General features: G+C 40.0%; 3 protein-coding genes across 3 annotated transcripts; all 3 read left to right on the forward strand.

Moving 5' to 3' along the window:
* The first annotated feature begins 1,241 nt into the window (after positions 1–1,241).
* LOC125121000 (trace amine-associated receptor 3) lies at positions 1,242–2,270 on the forward strand. The gene has a single exon (XM_047769331.1). The coding sequence runs from the start codon at positions 1,242–1,244 to the stop codon at positions 2,268–2,270; it is 1,029 nt and encodes a 342-aa protein (XP_047625287.1).
* An 11,749-nt stretch (positions 2,271–14,019) lies between these two features.
* On the forward strand, positions 14,020–15,063 carry LOC125121001 (trace amine-associated receptor 4-like). Its single transcript, XM_047769332.1, has one exon. It carries the CDS (start codon positions 14,020–14,022, stop codon positions 15,061–15,063), a length of 1,044 nt encoding a protein of 347 aa, XP_047625288.1.
* A 5,505-nt stretch (positions 15,064–20,568) lies between these two features.
* Positions 20,569–21,697, forward strand: TAAR5 (trace amine associated receptor 5). The gene has a single exon (XM_047769334.1). It carries the CDS (start codon positions 20,616–20,618, stop codon positions 21,627–21,629), a length of 1,014 nt encoding a protein of 337 aa, XP_047625290.1. The 5' UTR covers positions 20,569–20,615; the 3' UTR covers positions 21,630–21,697.
* The last annotated feature ends 916 nt before the right edge of the window (positions 21,698–22,613 follow it).

The following is a 22,613-nucleotide window of genomic DNA, read 5'->3' on the forward strand; positions in this document are numbered from 1 at the left end:
GGAAGTCAGAATATGGTTTTCCAAAGGATTATTGTTGAAGCTGGTTAACATGGACTTCGCTGAGTGCTTCCCAGATAGATGTTTCCATGATGTTTCAGTCAAAAGGGTAAAGCCAGGCGCCGTATCCTTGTTCTAGAAAGGAGGAAACTGAGGTTCAGGACACTGAGAAACTTGTCCAAAATAACATGGTAATAAGTGGTGCAACCAATAATCGGATACAGGTCTGGCTGATTTCACACTCACATTGTGGCACGTTAAGGGAGCAAGAGGGCTGGAAACTGCGTCACATAATTCATCTTTGTAAACTTTTTATTGGAGGACTTCACTTCTTCTTCTTCTTCTTCTTCTTCTTCTTTTTTTTTTTTTTTTTTTTTGTCTTTTTAGGGCCATACCCACAGCATATGGAAGTTCCTAGGCTAGGGGTCAAATTGGAGCTGCAGCTGCCCGCCTACACCACAGCCACAGCAATGCCAGATCCCAGCCATGTCTGCGACACACCACAGTTCACGGCAATACCAGATCCTTAACCCACTGAGCGAGGTCAGGGATGGAACCCATGTCCTCATGGGTACTAGTCGGTGGGTTAACTGCTGAGCCAAGACGGAACTCTCAGTTCTCAAAGTATAGGAATTTCCCTTTTTACAAACAGTAAGTGTGCATAATGGAAGAATCAGTGACCTGTCGATCCACCACATTAACACAATTTGAAGTGCACAATACCACATTATCAATTATAAGTATTATGCTGCACAGCAGATTTCTAGAACTTATTCATCTAGCATAACGGAAACAAAACTCATTGAACAGAAACTCCCCAAATCTCCCACCCCCAGCCCATAGTAATCATTATTGTCTTCTCTCCTCTGTGAGTTTGACTATTTTCGATGCCTCATATAAGAGGAGTAAGCTCTTGAAAATCTTCCAATACATTATTAGAAATAGAACCGCCAAGGGATAAACGCATGGTGAATGAATAAAAAGATGGATGACATAGAATAAAATGAACTAGAACAGGGAAGAACTAGCAGTTGAGATTTTTCATTTACAAATTCAGCAAGTAACTCAGCTAGTAAACACAATTGGTACCATTTTGCATATTTAAATAATTTATAACTGAAATGAATTAGTAACACGACTTTAACTTGATGGTTCTATCAGGAGCTGAAATTTACTGGAATCATTTTAAGAAGAGAAGACACACGGATACCTTCCTAGAAAGGAATTTGAAGCAATAAAGCACCATGGATCTAACCTACATTCCTGAAGACCTATCCAGTTGTCCCAAATTTGGAAATAAATCCTGTCCTCCCACCAACCGCCATTTTCACGTCCGAGTAATAATGTACTCATTTATGACTGGGGCCATGTTTATCACTATCTTTGGAAACTTGGTAATAATAATTTCCATATCCCATTTCAAACAGCTTCATTCTCCCACGAACTTTCTGATCCTCTCCATGGCAACCACAGACTTTCTGCTGGGTTTGGTCATCATGCCATACAGCATGGTACGGTCAGTGGAGAGTTGCTGGTATTTTGGGGATGGCTTTTGTAAATTCCATGCAAGCTTTGACATGATGCTAAGCCTGACCTCCATTTTCCACCTCTGTTCCATTGCTATTGATCGATTTTATGCTGTGTGTTACCCTTTACACTACACAACCACAATGACCACCTCCCTGATCAAGCAGCTGCTGGCATTTTGCTGGTTAGCCCCTGCTCTTTTTTCTTTCAGTTTAGTTCTCTCTGAAGCTAATGTTTCTGGTCTGAGGAGCTATGAGATTCTTGTTGCTTGCTTCAACTTCTGTGCACTGACTTTTAACAAATTTTGGGGGACAATGTTGTTCACGACATGTTTTTTTACTCCTGGCTCCATCATGATTGGTCTTTATGGCAAAATCTTTATTGTTTCCAAACGACATGCTCAAGTTATCAGCAACCTGCCTGCAAACACAAAGGGGGAAGTAAAAAACTTATCTAAGAAAAAGGACCGGAAAGCAGCTAAGACTCTGGGTATAGTAATGGGTGTCTTTCTAGCTTGCTGGTTGCCTTGTTTTCTTGCTGTTTTGATTGACCCATATCTAGACAACTCAACTCCCATAATAGTACTTGATTTTTTAGTGTGGCTTGGGTACTTCAACTCCACTTGTAATCCTCTCATCCATGGCTTCTTTTACCCATGGTTTCAAAAAGCTCTTCAATACATAGTGTCAGGAAAAATCTTTAGCTCCCACTCAGAAAGTGCAAATCTATTTCCTGAAGCACATTGATGTAAAAGAGCCTTTACAAAGGTGAATAGAGTGTTGAAAATGAGACTGATATTATTTTAACCTCAACTATATATCTTACTTCCCCATGTCACTCCCAAGATCATTGTATTAAATTTCAGTCATCCACAGTAATGTTTTGTAACCTGCACAAGAGCTATATTCAACATCTTTGAAGAGTGTCTTTGCTTCTCTGCTTCTATTTCTTGACTCTAAAACTTCATGGTGTGTTTCTGTGTATGTGTGTATATGCTAGAGAAAAAAAAAATTATTCATGACATTTGTTAAAGACTGGAAAGCAGACTTTATTCAAGGGAAGCTACCACAATAGGGTTTTTGCAGTGGGGGAGAGAGACTGCACTCAACTCCAACAAGGTCAAGTAGGGATTTGTACTCAAGGAACTGGGTTGTGGGTAGTGGATGGAAAATTACTAAGAGGAAACATCAGGGTGAAGGAGGATTCTTGCTGGACTGACTCATCAGAATTCTTGCTGAAGGCAAGCCAGAGTGATAAGATATTGAGGCTTGTCTGACACCAATGGTGGGGGATTTGCTAAACTGACTTAGCAGGATTCTTGTTCAATCTATAGTCTACCAGGGTGAAGAGGGAAGCCCAAGTTTGGTCTAGCCAAGAAGAGGAATCATAGGAGCCTGTTGAAAGTTTGGTTGAAGGATAGAGTCTTTGTCTTCTGTATGTGTGTGTGTGTGTGCGTATGCGTGTGTGTGTTTCATAAAAGCAGCATGAGGGGTTTTCAAAGTGGGGAGGGAGTAGTCTAGGGAGGCCCAGCTTTAGTATGCGGGACATTGGCATGTGGTTATTAGATTGGATATAAGTCTATCTAAATATAAATGGGATAATCTATCAGAACAGACTTAGCTGGCTAGCTGCATGAAATATGTGGATATAAGTTTGTAGGAAAACTGTCTCTATTCACTGAGAAGGATATTGAGTACCCAATGAAAGATATAAATATTTATTTGGAATTCATCCTTAACACATGCCCCTCTCCACCCATGTTAGCTAATGTTCTTGCCCCTTGTTTCACAGCTTTCCAGTCTACCCTGCACAGTATCCCAAGCTAACAATTTTCTCTTAAATATCTGACATGGTTCTGTGCTAGATCCTTTCTGCTTCCCCTAGGCTTCTCCATGCCCCTGTGTAGGAAGTATAGATCAGGATTAGGGTTAAGGTGCTCTCTTGCCCTGGGGGGTCTGATGGATTGCATTTCCAAATGGGAAGCACTTGCAGGAGATCCGAGACAGAGGAGGAGAAATCAGGGCACTTAACCCAGGCGACCTCCCTACCAAGTTGCCCTGGGACTGGCTGTGCCCTCCAGGAAAGGCCAGGCAGAGTCCCTCTCCAGACAGCCATCATCTGGAACCCTTGTAACCACTCTACTCCCCTGTCCCTTAGGGCCAGCCAGGGTGGTGCTTCCCTGCTATTGCTGCCCCTGGGTACTTGATTTTTCCCGCTGGTTTCTTTAAAAGCTGCCCACATCTTTGTAAATAGTCCTTTTATTAAACTCTCCTCAGTCACTCAGACTGATCATGCCATCTGTTTCCTGCTGGAAACATGATGAATGTAGCTTTTCATTGCTCTGAGATAAAGTTTCGAAATTCTCCCCAAAGGCATCATGTCTATACCGGTCTGACTTGGCCTTTCTTTTTCTTTTTACCTTTAGTCACCACTTTGGGGTCTATCCTCCTCTGAAGGAAGCATTGGTCCCCCCAGTAAGTCACCTCCACATTTGCCCTACCGGGGGCTACTCAACTTCCCCCTCCACTTAGCAAACTACTTTTCATTTTAAAGGTCAGTCATCAGAGCAAGATTTCTGATTTCCATTTATGCATAAAAGAGATTAAAGAAAAAAAGATTGTTTGAGGAGTTCCCACTGTGGCACAGCAGGTTAAGGACCTGGCATTTTCTCTGCAGAAGCTCGGGTCCCATCTGTGGCTCAGATTCAGTCCCTGGCCTGGGAATTTCCACATGCCACATGTGCAGTGCCCCTTCCACCCCCAAAAAAGATTATTTGAGGTAATTTCAGCTTTTAGAATTGATATTTAATTTGTAAAAAATTTGAAAAACCTAGCTCTTCTTTTAAAAACTTAATATGACTTATTGAACTCATAATTTATAAACTTTATTTAACTTACAAATAGAATGTAAGTTATTCTACATGTAGTGACTTTTAACAACATTGTTCAAAGGACAGTTAGAGCCTAGGTACTTTAATTCACTAATTTTTTATTTGCATTTATCAAATTAAAATGTTCAATTTCTCTTTTTGAGAATTTGTCAGACTAATACATAAAACCTTCCCAAGTGCTTAAATAACTTTTGTAAATTTAATGCCCTCCTTACAAATACGGTAAATCTAAAATTCTTAACAATTGTAATACCATTTTTAAATAGTAAATTTACCTGTTCCTCTCAACTTTAAAAATCAAGGCAATACCAATAAGTTAATAATGTATTTTAAGTGGGAACCACAAGGCTATTGTGGTAAATGCTAAATTCTCTTAACCATTACAAATACGGAAAATGACAGATATACAAAAATTACTTTTAAACTGAATAGAAACTATCAGAATATTGTGGATTTTCTTTGCTTCATCATTTGTGTACCTAATTCAGAACTTTCAAAACATGGAAATAAGAATAGTTTAAATCTTCACTCTATAGCTAAAAGACAGTTTTAATTAAATTAAATGTGAATATATAAAGACAAATAAAAAATAAATAAAAACATTTTAAACTATTTTAAAATTATTTTAGCAAAAAAGGAACACACGTGTATTAAAAATTCAAAAGGAATTAAGCCTTTACATTAAAAAGCAAGTAAGTCTCCCTGTAATCTTTGTCCTTTGGTCTTCCAGACACCTTTCCCAGAGGCAATTGCTTTCTTTCAAAGATACATAGGCATATCCATAAATAATTATACTTGTGTATACTGTTCTCTCACACTTACATAATGGCAAAATAATATACATGCTGTTCTGCAACTTGGCTCTTTCACTTAGAGATTCATTCCATATCAGGAAATATAATTTTTCAAAATTAAGTTTTCAAAAAGTCTTCAGAATAGTCTATTACTTGGAAGTATCATAATTTATTTAAGTATATCGCTACTCCTTTTTTTTTTTTTTTGCTATAACAAATTATGTTGCAAAAAAATTCCAAGTAAGTATGTATTTATTCCTGGGACTCTATCAGTAAACTCCTTTGTTGTTTGATTTTCGAATGAAATTTATCATTCTGCATTTCAATGACTACACCATGCTTCCTACTGTGATTGAATATTGTACATGGTATGGATGCCTTCCCAGAGGGACATAGCACGAAGATAGTGTTAAAGGGGAATTAAACCCTGTTCTCTGGAAAGTTGGATGCTAGTGGAGGAAAATAAAATATATGTGCAGATGAACACATATTTTGCAAGGCTTTTGTTTGTTTGTTTTTGCCATTTCTTGGGCCACTCTCACAGCATATGGAGGTTCCCAGGCTAAGGGTCAAATCGGAGCTGTAGCCACTGGCCTACGCCAGGGCCACAGCAACGATGGATCCGAGCCACGTCCACAACCTACTACCATAGCTCATGGCAATACCAGATCCTTAACCCACTGAGTGAGGCCAGGGATTGAACCCACAACCTCATGGTTCCTAGTCGGATTCGTTAACCACTGAGCCACCACGGGAACTCCGTAAGGCTTTTATTAGTGAAGTATAATATACCCAACCTGAAGCTTTGGAATTTTGTATTTAATTTAGATCTATTTGTATATGAGAAAAGCCTACTAAAAAGATCAAGTGTGGAGTTCCCGTCATCATTCAGGGGTTAATGAACCCCACTAGCATCCATGAGGATGAGGGTTCAATCCCCGGCCTTGCTCAGTGGGTTAACGATCCAGCATTGCCCTGAGCTGTGGTTGGGTTGCAGACACGGCTCGGATCCCGCGTTGCTGTGGCTCTGGTGTAGGATGGTGGCTACAGCTCCGTTTGGACCCCTAGCCTGGGAACTTCCATATGCCGCAGGTGCAGCCCTAAAGAGACAAAAAGACGAAAAGCAAAAAATCAAGTGTTCACGGTATAGCATAGAAAACCCAGAAATAGACCCATGCACCTATGGTCAATTAATCTATGACAAAGGAGGCTAGAATATACAATGAGAAGAAACAGACTCTTCAATAAATTGTGTTGGGAAAACTGGACAGCTGCATGTAAAAGAATGAAATTGGAACACTTTCTAACACCATGCACAAAAATAAACTCAAAATGAATTAAAGACCTAAACATAAGACCTGACTCTTAGAGGAAAACATAGGCAGAACACTCTTTGATATAAATTGCATCAATATCTTTCTTGATCTACTTCTTAGAGTAATGAAAATAAAACAAAAATAAACAAGCGGGACCTAATTAAACTTTAAAGGTTTTGCATGGCAAAGGAAACCATAAACAAAATGAAAAGATAACCCACAGAGTGGGAGAAAATCTTTGCAAATGAAGCAGCTGACAAGGGATTAATCCCCCAAATATACAAACATCTCATACAGCTTTATACCAAAAAAAAAAAACAAAAACAAATGAACACGATTAAAAAATGATTAGAAGATGTAAATAGACATTTCTCCAAAGAAAATAGTCAGATAGCCCAAAAGTACATGAAAAGATGCTGAACAGCACTAATTATTAGAGAAATGCAAATTAAGACTACAATGAGGTATCCCCTACATCTGTCTGAATGGCCATATCAAAAACATCTACAAACAATAAGTGCTGGAGTAGGTGTGGAGAAAAGGGAACCCTCCCACACTGTTGGTGGGAAAGTAACCTGGTGGAATCATCATGGAGAACAGTATGGAGATGCCTTAGAAAAACTAAATATAGAACTACTATATGATTCAGCATTCCCACTCCTGGGACTATATCCAGAGAGAGTCATAATTTGAACAGATACATGCACTATGATGTTCATTGCATCACTATTTACAGTAGCTAAGACATGGAAGCAACATAAATGTCCATTGACAGAGGGTTGGATAAAGAAGATGTGGTACATATATGCAGTGGACTATTATCCAGCCATAAAAAAGAATGAAATAATGCCATTTGGAGCAACATGGATGGACTTGAAATTATCATACTAAGTGAAGTAAGTCAGAGAAAGGCAAATATCATATGAGACCACTAATACATGGAAACCAATTTAAAAAGATACAAAAGAACTTACAAAACAGAAGCAGATGCAACAATCTTGAAGCCAAATGTATGGTTACCAAAGGGGAACATGTTGTGGGAGGGATAAATTAGGGGGTTGGAGTCGACATATAGGCACTTTTATGTATAAAATCGATAGGTAACAAGGACCTACTGTATAGCATATGGTAATCTACTCAATACTGTGTAATAACCCACATGGGAAAAGTATCTGACAAGAAACAGATATATGTATATGTATAACTAACTTACTTTGTTGTACACCTGAAATCAACACAATATTCTAAGTCAACTGTATTGAGACTTCTTAATGTTATCTTAGACTTTGGCAAATTGTACTAAAATTACATAAATCTGAAATATTTAGTGCCGAATGGTCTATTTTGAAAATAATTAAATTTTTTTCTGTCAGATTTATATCTGTGGGATATATCCACTAAAATCTTCAAGGATTAGAGTTCCCATTGTGGCTCAGGGGTTAACAAACCTGACTAGGATCTACAAGGATACAGATTTGATCCCTGGCCTCGATCATTGGGTTAAGAAACTGGTGTTGCCATGAGCAGTAGTGTAGGTCACAGACATGGCTTGGATCCCGCGTTGCTGTGGCTGTGGTATAGGCCAGTAGCTACAGCTCCATTTCGAATCCTAGTCTGGGAACATCCATATTCTATAGGTGTGGCTCTAAAAAAAAAGCAAAGAAAAAAAAAATCTTCAAGGATTACCAAAAATAAAATGTCACGTGTTTGGTTTATAGTACCTGTTTATCTGGTATGTGTTTTCTTTTTCTTTTGCTTTTCTTTGTGTTTCTTTTATGGTCACACCTGGGCATATGGAAGTTCCCAGGCTAGGGGTCAAATTGGAGCTGCAGCTGCAAGTCTACCCCACAGCCACAGCAACTGGATCTGAGCTGCATCTGCAACCTACACCGCAGCTTATCAATTCCTTAAGCCACTGAGCGAGACCAGTGTTCTAACCCGCATCCTTACAGACACTATGTGGGTTCCTTAACCTGCTGACTCACAGCAGGAACTCCCTTCTTTTTCTTTTTTAACTTTATTCAATATTTACTTTATTTTTTTATCTTTATCTTATATTCCCTTATTCTTATTTTTTTTATTTTCTTTTATTCTTATTTACACTTCATCCTGTATTACTTTATTCATCCCGAGGGACAAGCTGCTGAGGATGGTTCATTGGTACATTAATGCCAAGGAAAGAACATATCTTTTGAATGTTGAAAGCATGTGATTGTTTTTCCTTTTGCAAATTAAGTTCCTACTACTAGCAATAATTAAATCCTTGGACTCTGAATGTCATTTTGTCCTCCATGGACCCCTAGAAGAGCTGTGGTGATTGACTGAAGAGCTCAGGATTCAACTGGGGCGACCCAGAGTCTGTGGTTTCACTTTGGCAGATCAGAAGCTCACTGAGGAAGAGTTATCCTCATGCTAAATAATTTTGTTTAGCCAAACACTATGGAAGCATTTGAGCTCTTTCCTGGGCCTGAGCCTGGGCAAACTCCTAAAGCCGTTAATAGATCTTAAGTCCTCCAATATCTCTTCAAACAGTTTCCAAAATTAATTCCTTTCCATCAAAATAATTTTCATTTCTATTTTCCCCACTGAACCCCGACTGTTGCTATCAAAATTTATGAATATATACTTCAAAGTTGTTTGTTCACTGAGAGGAAGTTTGGAAAGAGAAGATTTTTGAACCCAGATGAGTATGCAGAGAAAAAGCATATTTTCCAATCACCCCCATTCACCAAGGCTCTTTTCATTTTATGAAGAAAATCCTCAGAGGCTCTAAAGATAATTTTTGCCGCTTAAAGATGGATAGCTTAATTCTATTTTTATGAATACCCAAGCATTGATCCTTTTCAAGCATTAGGTATTTAAACATCACAATTTTATGGCCTTAATGGATGATAAAATTATTAACATAAATTACTTGAAACTGAGTGTTTGGAACTAGGGGGTACATCCTCCAGGGATCATGAAAATACCCAGGTGGGGATGGATGTTTTCAGTTTTCACTTGGTTCTTTTGAAACATGATTCTTACAGCTTTCTGTTTGGGCGAAGAGAATTATAGACGGAAAGCACCACGATGTGACTGCCCATCACTGACTTGTGCATGGTGGCAACATGAGCAGATACAAATTTTCACAGGAATTAAAGAACTCCCTGTTTGAAAACATCTAGCATTTGGTAATGAGTACAGCGAGCCTTCTTTGGCTTTTAACGACATTCTCCCCTTCCCTCCCACCTTTCCCTTCTCCATGTCATTTTTTTATTCTCTACTTTGCCCCTGTGTGAGGCTAGTTCATGCTGTCCCTATGAAGTCATGGGGACGATGGCACAAAACTGACTGATTCTCTTGGAACTAATTCTCTGGTGACTTGATAGACCCTTTGGGCTGATAGCACATTGAAGTTATTAAAGAACCTGCCCAAAGCAGGACACAGGTAATGCAGCCTCAGGAGGCATATTTTGTGTTTAAATACTGATGAGAACACAGTCTGCTAGGAGCCTAGCCCTAAGAGCTGGAGCCTAAGAGCCTTTTCTGGGGGGACATCAGCAGGGAAGAGAGTGGTGAAGGGTCATCCTCACGCTCGGGGTAAAAAACCTTCGCACAACAGGTAAGTCACTTCTCAATGATTTTAGCTCCAAATCACCAAATTCTGGTAAACCAAAGGAGAATATATTAAGAGGGAAAAGATCAGGTTGATTGAGTGATTGATTTCATATTGAACGGAACCAAACTTAATAGAGTGATCTACAAAAATAAACCTGGATCATTTTTTTAAAATCACTGAAATTCTAAAGAGGCAACTATAGAAAGACCCGCAGCAGATCTTTCTTACATCTAATTCACAAGTCAGTTCTTTTGTGTGTGTGTGAGTGTGCGTGTGTGTGTGCTTTTTAGGAGGTCACACTTGCGGCACATGGAAGTTCCCAGCCTAGGGGTTAAATCCCAGCTGCGGGCACCACAGCACAGCAATGCCAGATCCAAGCCATGTCTGCGACCTACGACCTACACCACAGCTCATGGTAACACCGGATCCCCAACCTACTAAGTGGGGCCGGGGCTCTAACCCACATCCTCATGGATACTAGTCAGGTTCTTTTCTGCTGAGCCACAGCGGGAACTCCCACAAGTAATTTCTTTTATCAGGGAAATTATTGTTTCAGTGAGATGTATCAAAGCAAGATAAAAAACATTGTTTTCAGAGAGACAGTCGCAGCGGTGAAGTGTTTGAGCTTTGTAACCAGTAAGCAGAGAAATATCATGCCCAGAAAAGCAAGTGGAATGAGTTCTCTCCTCATTTTTTCCACTTTGTTTGCAATATATTATTGACCTTATTGGATGTGTTCCTTCTTATTTGAGGAAAATGCATACATATTCATAGAATTTTAGAGATTTAATACTTGAGGAAAAACTATCAAGTAATTTCTTTTCCATTTTTTTCTTGAAATTCTGAGGAACTTTTACATTTTCAAAATCATTATTTCGGAGTCCTTGTGTCTGTTGACCTACTCTGTAATTTTTTTCCCTGAAAGAACTAAACTTGAACTTAAAAATAATGCATTTTTTGCTGCTCTCTAGAACTGCTAGCAAATGTTACTTTTTACCTCCCGGCAAAATTTACAATTTTTCTATGCTTTCATTAGATCATTGTTTGCAGTGTTGTCATTAATTTGGTCCTTTGTTGAAATGTTATTGCTAAAAAGAAAAAAGGCATAACCAGAACGTCCCATGAGAAAAGTGAGATTTCACAGAGGTTTTAAGTTTATTTTATTAAAAAATTACTGTATCTTTTTGGGAGATGAATCTTCAAAGGAAAGGAATCTACTCTATTAAGTTTTTAAAGTTAAACAAACAAAATTCCAAGTGCATTTAATTTCATCACAATCTCCTCTTTTAACAAAGCAGTAAACCTTTAGTCACGTTTGCATTTGCCTACTTGTTTTTATAACTTTTGGCCAAGAGTTTAAGATAAAGGCATTAAAGTACCATTATTCTTAACATTCCCTTAACAAATCACCCATTAATAACTTTTAAAATAAATGTGTGTCTTACTCTATCCTTTTGTTTTAATCTAACACCTAAACATTATTCTCTAACATATATAACCATTCATCATAAACATACAATAATATTATTAATCTCTAGCAGCCATTTCATATCTTGTCTTCCAAAAAAATAAAATAAAAATAAATAAATCTCACTTTACAAACCTAGGAGATTAAATTATAATCAATACTTTCAGGGATAAAATTTTCAAAAATGAAACTTAAAACTCCAAAAATTATACCAAGAAATATTGAAGACGATACTATTTTGTATTAGGAATGTTTCATCTTCAGATAGACAGTGAGAAATGCTTAAGCTATTTTGTGGTAATTAGCTATCTTTCAAGATAATTTTTAAAATAGTGAATGAGGGAGTTCCCATTGTGGCTCAGCAGTAACAAACCCAACTAGTAACCATGAGGATGTGAGTTTGATCCCTGGCCTCTCTCAGTGGATTAAAGACCCGGCATTGCTGTGGCTGTGGCGTAGGCCAGTGGCTACAGCTCCAATTTGACACCTAGCCAGGGAACCACCTTATGCCACAGGTGTGGCCCTAAAAATAAATAAATAAATAAATAAAATGAAAGAAAAATGTAACTAAAAAAGTAAAAGAAGTTAAAAAGCAGAATAAAGTTAATTTATTAAAGAAGGTAAAGTGTTTAAGATTTCATTCTATTCAGCATGTTAGAGCCTAGGAACCAAAGTGAAAAGTAATGAAATAATTCGTGCTATGTTTTCCAAAAAAGATAGTCTACAATGTATAAAGCAGTTGAAGAAGTCGTTGTCCCTTTTACATTTTGCTCTCTGTTGTAGTTTCTCAAGTTCAAGTCAATTGTATAATACTTGATTGGTATAGTTAAAATATATCTTAAGAACAATGCTACACTGTGGCATATGGAATGATTGGCCAACAGGGACCTGCTGTACAGCACAGGGAACTCTACCCAATATTCTGTGATAATCTATATGGGAAAAGAATCTGAAAAAGAATGGATATGTGTATATTTATAACTGTATCACTTTATTGTACAGCATAAATTATCACAACATTATAAATCAACTATATTTCAATAACATTTTTAAAAATGGGAAAAAACTATGCTGATATGAGAACTTAAATCACTATACCCAGAGCAAATAAAATGTGACATAACATTAAGATTTCAAATTATACTCATCGGGAAAAATTGCTGAGCTCTAGTAGCAAATACCGTTAAGTATTATTTTTAAGGTACGTGTACTCTCATTAATATCTTTCCCAAGTAAATCTGGCGAGGACATGCTTGTGGGAGCATTTTCTCAATAGACCAGTGAGATTTAATCTATTCTCAGGCCAAAGTCCACTCTCCAAAATGGCCTTAGATCTCATTAATGCTTGCCATTGGTCATCAGATTGTTTTTCCAGTCCTGGCCCTGGAAAAACAAATCACACCCATGTCATACTCTGGGTGAGTCAGTCCCATTATTTTCACATTTTAAGGACAACAGCATAAGTTATATAAAGTGATAGCCTAAACAATGAGCACTCCATATGTCAAGTTTGTTACCAGTGTGAGATTGGGAACCTGTGGACAAGATGTCTTCACCCTGAATTTGGGTTCATAAATAAATGCAGCTGCCAAATGAAAGGGGATAATCCAGGAGAATTATCCAAGCTATCATTTGAGATATTTCTCCCCCTTTTTTGAGATAATTCCTGTATAATGGTGTAGGCTTTATCATATTTTTAGTTTATGTATATTGCTCTAAATCCTAAAATCTCTATTGTTCACAATGAGAGAAAACTATTTCCCTAAAGAGTATGTATTAAGTGGCAGGACCCAAAACATTTTAAAATAGCCACAAGTGCAATTAAAAAAAAAGAAGCACAATCTTTAGATACTAATTATCAGGTAAGCTGAACATTGCATAACCGTTCCCCAGGTCCTGATAATTTTTGAGGGGCTTTCATCCAGCAAATTCATTAATACAGGTGGGACAGGGGAAAATCATGATCTGACTAGGGTTTCAGTATCCTGAGTCAGGACTACACATTAGTACAATCAGAACATGCGCTTACCTGGATTACTCGGGCGGTTTTAACTGGGTTACTTAGATGTTGGGTGATAGTATTTGTTCATTTGTCTTTAGTCTCTTCTTAGTCAAGGGTGGTCCTTAGACTAACATCATTGGTATCTTCCAAAAGCTGGTGAGAAATGCAAACTCTCAGTTCCCACCCCAGAAATGGAATGTATGTTTTGAAAAGACCTCTAGGTGATTGATGTATACATAAAAGTTGGGAAGCAGTGCTGGCAGTCAGTAAGAGAGTTCAACCTGGAATTGAAAATGTAGCTAGCAGGGCCTCTATGAAAAGTTGCACAGCCCCTGATTTTTATTGTTTTTCCTCTTTCTTTCACAGAAAAGAGAGGAACACAGTACTTTTGCCAAAGATTCATAGTACCCAGGAGACACATCGGATGAATTCACCGGATCTTTGGAACGCCCCAGAAATACAGCTTTGCTTTGCTCTGGCCAACAATTCGTGTGCTAGAAATGTGAGGTCTGGACTGAGTGTCGGTGCCATGTACGTTGTCATGATTGGTGCCATAGTGATGACCATGCTGGGCAACCTGGCTGTGATTCTTTCCATCGCCTACTTCAAGCAGCTTCACTCCCCCACCAACTTCCTGATCCTCTCCATGGCCGTCACTGACTTCTTGCTGAGCTGTGTGGTCATGCCCTTTAGCATGATCAGGTCCATTGAGTCCTGCTGGTACTTTGGCGATCTCTTTTGCAAAGTCCACAGCTGCTGTGACATCATGCTCTGTACCACCTCCATTTTTCACCTCTGCTTCATCTCGGTGGACCGCTACTATGCTGTTTGTGACCCTTTATGTTATGTCACCAAAATTACCATCCCTGTCATAGGGGTCTTTCTACTCATCAGTTGGTCTGTTCCCATCCTCTTTGCCTTTGGCCTGATATTCTCAGAATTAAACATAATTGGTGCAGAAGACTTTGTTGCAGCCACTGACTGCACAGGCTTGTGTGTGTTGATATTTAATAAGCTCTGGGGGGTGCTGGCCTCCTTTATAGCCTTCTTTCTCCCTGGGACAGTAATGGTGGGGATTTACGCACACATTTTCACTATAGCCAGGAAGCATGCTAAACAAATTGGCACAGGTTCTATGATGAACCAGATTGTGTCAACAAGCAAAAGGAAGGCATCAACCATAAAAGGAAGCAAGGCCACCAAGACTTTAAGCATAGTCATGGGGGTATTTGTGTTGTGCTGGCTCCCCTTTTTTATCTTGACGGTCATAGACCCTTTTATCAGTTTTACAACTCCCGAAGATTTGTACAATGTCTTCCTCTGGTTAGGTTATTTCAATTCCACTTTCAACCCCATTATATATGGCATGTTTTATCCTTGGTTTCGCAAGGCATTAAGAATGATTGTCTCAGGCATGATCTTCTGCCCTGACTCTTCCACCCTAAGCCTATTTCCTGTGCATACTTAGGCAAAGATCTTCATTCTCTAAAATTCTTTCTTGCTAGGGAATCTTGGATGTTCTTTCCCCTTAGAGATGGGAGCATGGATTGACTAGATAAGGATATTCTTCCAGTTGGTGTAATAGATATCTAAGAAGAATCAATAGACATGGCCTGGATAAACGAGAGTTACCCAAGTGGTCAATTTCTGGGGTTCTGGGGAAGGGGCCTCCAATTAAAAGAAACTCTCTCCCAAAACTGGCTGATAGCTGTATTTCTAAAATTAGAGGTTTAGAATTTCACTTGTCAGCATAACTCAGATAGGGATCTCCTTTTTTTTCTTCTAAACATCAGAAAAAGAGACACACTTGATCATCACATTCATGATAGCCATGTAGAGTTTCTCTAAATCTTTCCTGAGATTGTTGTTACGTTTTAGCAGAGTTGGGAGAGCTTGAGAACACTGGGAGGCTGAGGTAGGGAGGACATGAGTGACATGGAAAGGGAGAAGGAAGTTGTAGTTACTTCCAATTTTATTGATTCTAACTTAAATCTCTTTTCCAAAAGAATTGGAGTTCCCATTGTGGCGTAGCAGAAACAAATCCGACTAGGAACCACAAGGTTGCAGGTTCAATCCCTGGCCTCGATCAATGGGTTAAGGATCTGGTGTTAGCATGGGCTGTGATGTAGTTCGAAGACTCAGCTCAGATCTGATGTTGCTGTGGCTGTGGTATGGGTCAGCAGTCATAGCTCCGCCTGGACCCCTGGACTGAGAACCTCCATACACCATGGGTGTGGCTCTAAAGCAAAAAAAAAAAAGAATTGATGTGAAGTTTGAATAGTTTGATAAAATTGGACTGTCTTATTAAATGAGAAGGGTAAAGGAAGATTTTAGGAATGTATTCGTTCGTTCTTCTATATATATTCTCGATCTATGTATCCATGTGGCTTGCATGTATACATATGGGTGCCATGTCCATCTCTTTTGTTGTGTGTGTGCCCATACTAATTATTCACCAAGTTTAACTTCAGGCACAAACTGAAGTTCTTTCCCTCCTGCAGCATTTTGGATAATATTCATTGCCTTGATTAGTGTCTCTTCTCTGTGTCTTTTTTTCCCCCTTTCTCTTCCTTCTCCTAGCCCACGAACTTTTGCCCTCAAATTTTGTCCTTTACAGTCTTCATCCTTTACACCACTGCTCTGTCTCTCAAAGCCAGTGGTCCTCAAGTGGGACAGTTTTGCCCTTGAATGCACTTGGCAATGTCTGGAAACTTTTTTGGTTCTTAACCAAGAGGGAGTTCTACTGACACTTAAACAGTAGAGGCCAAGGATGCTGCTAAACATCCTACAGTGCACAGAATGATCCCCACAAAAAAAGTATTATCTGGCCCCAAACTTCAATAGTGCCATGAATGGGAAGCCCTGCTCTAATTTTATCTAACTTCACAGCTTCAATTACTATCTCTAGGTAGATTTCCCTCAAATATATTTATTCTTGGCCCTATCATTTCTCCCAAATTTGAGTCCCTCATTTCTTACTACCAATGGAGTATCTTTTTGGATGCTCTAACAAGATCTCAAACTCAGCTTATCCAGCATCTTCCTTCTGTGCCCACTCCACCGCCCCAAACCTGTCTCCGCTGCCTACTGCTTTGTACTGGGGTTGGGTGTGCACAGAAACATTGGTTTCCCCTCTAGACTAAAAGGTTCTTGTGTGCAAGATTATGTCTTTTTTTTTTTGTCTTTTTAGGGCCACACCCGAGGCATAGGAGGTTCCCAGAGCAAGGGTCTAATCAGAGTTGAAGCCGCCAGCCTACACCAAGCCACAGCAATACTGGATCCAAGCTGCATCTGTGACCTACACCACAGCTCACAGCAATGCCAGATCCTTAACCCACTGAGCAAGGCCAGGGGTTGAACCCACGTCCTCATGGATGCTAGTCGGGTTCTTTAACTGCTGAACCACGACGGGAACTCCTATGTCTTTATATCATTCCTCTCTGTATCCCACAGTGTTTGGAATGCTTCCTTTCCCATAAAGATCTCTGGACACATTCCCTGGATAACTAAACCATGGAAACTTTGAGGAAAATGGGAGTTACTTAAACTCACATAATAATGAAACAAAGGCTGTTGGACAGTGAGGGCTCCTACTCTTGGGAGGGAAGATGCCTATTTGTGAAGAAGAATTTAACTGAATTTAATTCCCATTCTAATGGGCTTTAGTTGTATGTGCACAAGGTTGTGTTGGGAAACTTGGGGACAAAACCAACAGAGGCATATGGGGGAAAATGACTCACCAACTTTTCCATCAGTAAAATACACAACCACTTTGAGGAAAGTCATGGAAATGGAGCATCAGTGACTTCTGAGTTAAGGAGGAAAACTTAAAAGATCCAAAATCCAATTACTGGGAGTTCCTGTTGTGGCTCAGTGGTTAACGAATCCGACTAGGAACCATGAGGCTTCAGGCTCAATCCCTGGCCTTGCTCAGAGAGTTAAGGATCCAGTGTTGCCATGAGCTGTGGTGTAGGTCTCAGACGTGGCTCAGATCCCGTGTTGCTGTGGCTGTGGTGTAGGCCTGCAGCTTACAGCTCTGATTAGACCTTTAGCCTGGGAACCTCCATGTGCTGCAGGTGCGGCCCTAGAAAAGACCAAAAAAATAAATAAAAAATAAAAATAAAAATAATCCAATTACTGTTGCTCCTGAGTGTTACATAACTGGAATGTATGCTTGAAAGCTGATGGAAGAGAGGCTAAGAGCCCTTATTCAGGAAGGTTAACAGAGGGTCTGGACCAGCCATCCCTTCACACTCTGGTCAGCTTACAGCTTATGATGTGCTAGGAACTGCTCTTAGCACCTTATGAATTTTGCTTACTAAACGTAACAACAAAATCATGATGTAGGTATTGTACTATATTCAATTAATAGATGAGAAAATTGGGCAGAACGGCTAGATAAACTCCAACATAGGAATTACAGAACTAGAAACAGTCATTTAAAAATTCTCCATCTCCACATATATTTAGACTGCATATTGCTTTTCAGTTTTGATGTTACATACTCCAGAACCAAGAAGCTTTTGGGGAGTTTTCTTCTCCAGGCCTTATTTTAGTTGTAAGACATTTGTCCTTATTTTTCACAGATTCTTGGTCCAATTAGACTAAAAGCCATAGGATGCCTCAGCTGAGTACGTTCGGATTATGATGTGTAAGCCAAAGGATATTGTGGTACATATTAGGTGCCTTCCTTGCCTGATTAAATTCTGGAGTCAGAGATCTAAATCCACACACATGGACTTGATTCAAGGCTAGTTTCCAGGGGTCACCACTGAGCTTAGCCCTGGTTTTGCAGCAAAGGGGGAGGGACATGCCAACTTCCTTCGTTCTGTTTGACCTGCCCACCTTCTCCAGCAGGCCCCCCTGGCAGATGTAATCTATTGTTTCCTTTAGAATTCTGTCATTTTTGCAACATCAGTTTGACTTACATGGTGGAATGATTTTTCTAAGACCGTAAAGAGAAGTTCCGTCCTCTGGAGGTTTGATACCAAGGAACAGAACAGAATATGATTGAACATAGTATTTTTCCTTAATGTTATCCCTGTGCGGCACACATATGTGAGTCTGATTGCAGGTATTCTTACCAGTGGGGGAACAGAGGGAGGAAGACGGTAAGTGGTGACATAAGAAGTGGCAGAAAAAGAATCTAACTTTTCTGTGTTCAGGTGAATTGTTTCATCTACTGTGATGTCTTTAGCTAGCATAACATGGAGAGCTTAAAAAAATCATGATGAACTCAGGGCCTGGGCTGAGGATCAGTTATTCTCAATTACTTCTCATGCAGAGAGAAATATACAAAAATAATCCTAAAGTAGAAAGGACATGTGGAACTCACTAAAAATAAAATTAAACAAAAAAATTGGTAAATCCAGTGTCTTTAAATTTCATCTCCAATTAATCTGCCAAATAAATGATGCTGTATTGAGAAGGAGCCTTAAACTATTGAGACTTGTAAATAGTGCAAACTAGGTCCCTCGGTACTCCTTCAGTGCTAATTTGTTTTACATGCCACATGGGGGAGTAGTTTCTCCTTGGAGCATAAAATCATTAACTGCTTGTGCATTTGTCATCTTTGCTGATGGAAGAGGAGTCTACAATACCTTATGTCCACTTACTACAAGAAGGACTCCTTTCCAGGAAGTGATTCCTTTTTTTTTTTTGTCTTTTTACCATTTCTAGAGCCGCTCCCGCGGCATATGGAGGTTCCCAGGCTAGGGGTCGAATCAGAGCTGTAGCCACCAGCCTACACCAGAGCCACAGCAACGTGGGATCCGAGCCACATCTGCAACCTACACCACAGCTCACGGCAATGCCAGATCGTTAACCCACTGAGCAAGGCCAGGGATTGAACCCGCAACCTCATGGTTCCTAGTCAGATTCGTTAAGCACTGAGCAACGACGGGAACTCCTCCAAGAAGTGATTCTGATTCTTCTGTAAGTAGCTTAAAAATGCTGGATTCAATTTGTTAGACTTTCTGTTTCAAATTTCGCAGACTAGTGACTGGACGAGATAGATAAAATACTTTTTCGTAGCTGATAGTTCTTCCAGGATATGCACACGCTGCCTGTCCTCTTTAGAAATTGTGCAGCATGCAAAATGGCAATAGGGCCATTCTCTTCATTTAGGTTTTGCATCCTGAATTCTCTTCTTGGGAAGAGTCGACATGTAATTAAAACACTTAATCTGTGGTTTTTATTGTCAATGTATTTAATTCTTAAAGGGAGGGGCCAGAAGTTATTTCTTCCCCAAGTAATGATCTGTCAACCAGAATTAATTCTTCCCTGGTTCAGATTCAAAACACAATTTTACTTTTTTCTTCCAGTTTTATTGAGATGTAATTGACCTACAGCACTGTATGTTAAGCTGCTTAGCATAATGATTTGACTTAATAGATCATGATTTGATGACCTCAAAAGTTTGGTAAATATGCATTAACTCACATAAATACAGAATGAAAGAAATTAAAAAATTTTTTCCTTTTGATAAGAATTCTTAGGATTTACTCTCTTAAAAACCTCCGCATGTAACATACAGCAATGTTAAGTATATTTATCGTGTTGTACAGTACTTTCTTAGTACTTATTTATCTTATAACTAGAAGTTTGTGCTTTTTGACTACTTGTATCCAATTCCCCATCATAACTTTACATATGACAACAGGTACTTTATCAAAATGCAAGAGACACCTGTCAATAATGTTATACTGCCTACTGTGACACAGCTGGTTTCTTTCTTTGAGGGAACTTTTACTTAAACATCCTTCTTCTCTTTCCTTAAGGATATTGTCTCCACCAGTTTCCAAAGGGCTTAGTCAGACACACCAGGGCAAACAGAGGTAACTGTTATGGAAAACTGAGTCCCATGCTTTCTTTGATTTTCAGGACACACTTGATTCAAATTACCTTTTATTTCTTCCTCTAGGTCTCACCTCTCAATAATATGTATATATATTATTGTTGTTGTTGTTGCTGGGGATAAGTGAGCAGTTCCCAGAAGGAGAGGAGGAAGAGAAACCATAAATGAGCCTGGTCCTCAACCAAGATGCTGAGAAGCATCCCACGATGTTCTGCTACCAGGTGAATGGGTCTTGTCCCAGGACAGTCCATCCCCTGGGCATCCAGCTGGCCATCTACCTGGCCTGTGCGGCAGGTGTGCTGATCACGGTCCTAGGAAATTTATTTGTGGTGTTCGCTGTGTCCTACTTCAAAGCGCTTCACACCCCCACCAACTTCTTGCTGCTTTCCCTGGCTGTGGCTGACATGTTTCTGGGTCTGCTGGTGCTGCCCCTCAGCACCATTCGCTCAGTGGAGAGCTGCTGGTTCTTCGGAGACTTCCTCTGCCGCCTGCATACCTACCTGGACACCCTCTTCTGCCTCACCTCCATCTTCCACCTCTGTTTCATTTCCATTGACCGCTACTGTGCCATCTGTGAGCCCCTGCTCTATCCGTCCAAGTTCACGGTCAGGGTGGCCCTTGGGTACATCCTGGCAGGATGGGGGGTGCCAGCAGCTTACACTGCCTTCTTACTCTACACAAACGTGGTGGAGAGCGGGCTCCGCCAATGGCTGGAAGAAATGCCTTGTGTGGGCCGTTGCCAGCTGCTGTTCAACAAGTTTTGGGGCTGGTTAAACTTCCCTGTGTTCTTTTTCCCCTGCCTCATCATGATCAGCTTGTATGTGAAAATCTTCGTGGTTGCTACCAAGCAGGCTCAGCAGATCCATAACTTAAGCAAGAGCCTGGCTGGGGCTGCCAAGCGTGAAAGAAAAGCTGCCAAGACCCTGGGCATAGCAATGGGTGTGTACCTCTTGTGCTGGCTCCCCTTCACCATGGACACAATGGCTGACAGCCTCCTTAACTTCATCACGCCACCTCTGCTCTTTGACATCTTTATCTGGCTTGCTTACTTCAACTCAGCCTGCAACCCCATCATCTATGTCTTTTCCTACCGGTGGTTCAGGAAGGCACTGAAACTCATCCTGAGCAGGGGCATCTTCTCACTGCGGACGCCCACGACTGATTTGTACCAAGAATGACTGAACGAATGAAGCCAAGGGGTAGAGTTTTGCAGGAAGAATTCGTGGAGCTATGACAGCGGGTTGTGGTGTCAGAAGTTTGTGGACAGGCTTCCAGGGCAACATGGTTTAAGAGGAGGGGCAAAAAAATGCTTCTTTAAAAAAATTTTTTTTATTAAAGTGGAGTTGGTACTTTACAATGTTTCTTCAATTTCTGTTGTACTGCAAAGGGACCCAATCACACAGCTCCCTGTGCTGTACCGTAGGACCCCATGGCCCATCTATTCCACATTTGACAGTTTGCTTCTTAAGGTGGAAAGAGATACAGCGCTCCTCTCCTTCAGTGTTTCTATAAAATGTAGGAAAAGGAGAGCAGGAAGTCACTTAAATATTTATTGGATAAGTCAAAACTCTTTGCAAATATTAGGCTCCCCATTTATTACTTCGCCCAGACAATTAAGATGCAGAGGTGGAGGGAAAAGGGCTCTGGGATCAGATTTCTGAGTTCTTGTCCTGGTCCTGCCACCTGGCAGCACAGGGTCAGGCTACTTCAACAGTCTTTGACTCCTTGCCCCATCACAGTTTCCTCATCAAAACAAATTAAATGTTTGTACTGTTTGCTCTCTCAGATGTCCTTAAGCTCAAATATGATATAGTTGAACTTTCAGAAACATTGTTTGAATCCTAATTTCATATCACTTTTCATGATCACGGTTAAGTGTCTGGACTGTCTATTTTTCAAAACATTCCTTTTAAAAACCCTGCCTAGTTGGAAGCCAACTGCTAAACAGTTTGGTAAATCAGGTTTATCTGTTTCAGTGCTCACTGAGTAACTATATTAAATTCTTTTTTTTTTTCCATCTTTTTTAGGGCTGCACCCGTGGGATATGGAAGTTCCCAGGCTAGGGGTCGAATCAGAGCTACAGCTGCCAGCCTACACCACAGCCACAGCAACGCCAGATCCTTAATTGACTGAGCAAGGCCAGGGATCCAACCTGCATCTTT

The sequence above is a fragment of the Phacochoerus africanus genome, chromosome 2 (genome assembly GCF_016906955.1).
Source record: "Phacochoerus africanus isolate WHEZ1 chromosome 2, ROS_Pafr_v1, whole genome shotgun sequence".
Classification (NCBI taxonomy): domain Eukaryota; kingdom Metazoa; phylum Chordata; class Mammalia; order Artiodactyla; family Suidae; genus Phacochoerus; species Phacochoerus africanus.

Coding starts and splice junctions, on each gene's coding strand:
- TAAR5 (XM_047769334.1), top strand. CDS start 20,616: ATGAGCCTGGTCCTCAACCAAGATGCTGAGAAGCATCCCACGATGTTC.
- LOC125121000 (XM_047769331.1), top strand. CDS start 1,242: ATGGATCTAACCTACATTCCTGAAGACCTATCCAGTTGTCCCAAATTT.
- LOC125121001 (XM_047769332.1), top strand. CDS start 14,020: ATGAATTCACCGGATCTTTGGAACGCCCCAGAAATACAGCTTTGCTTT.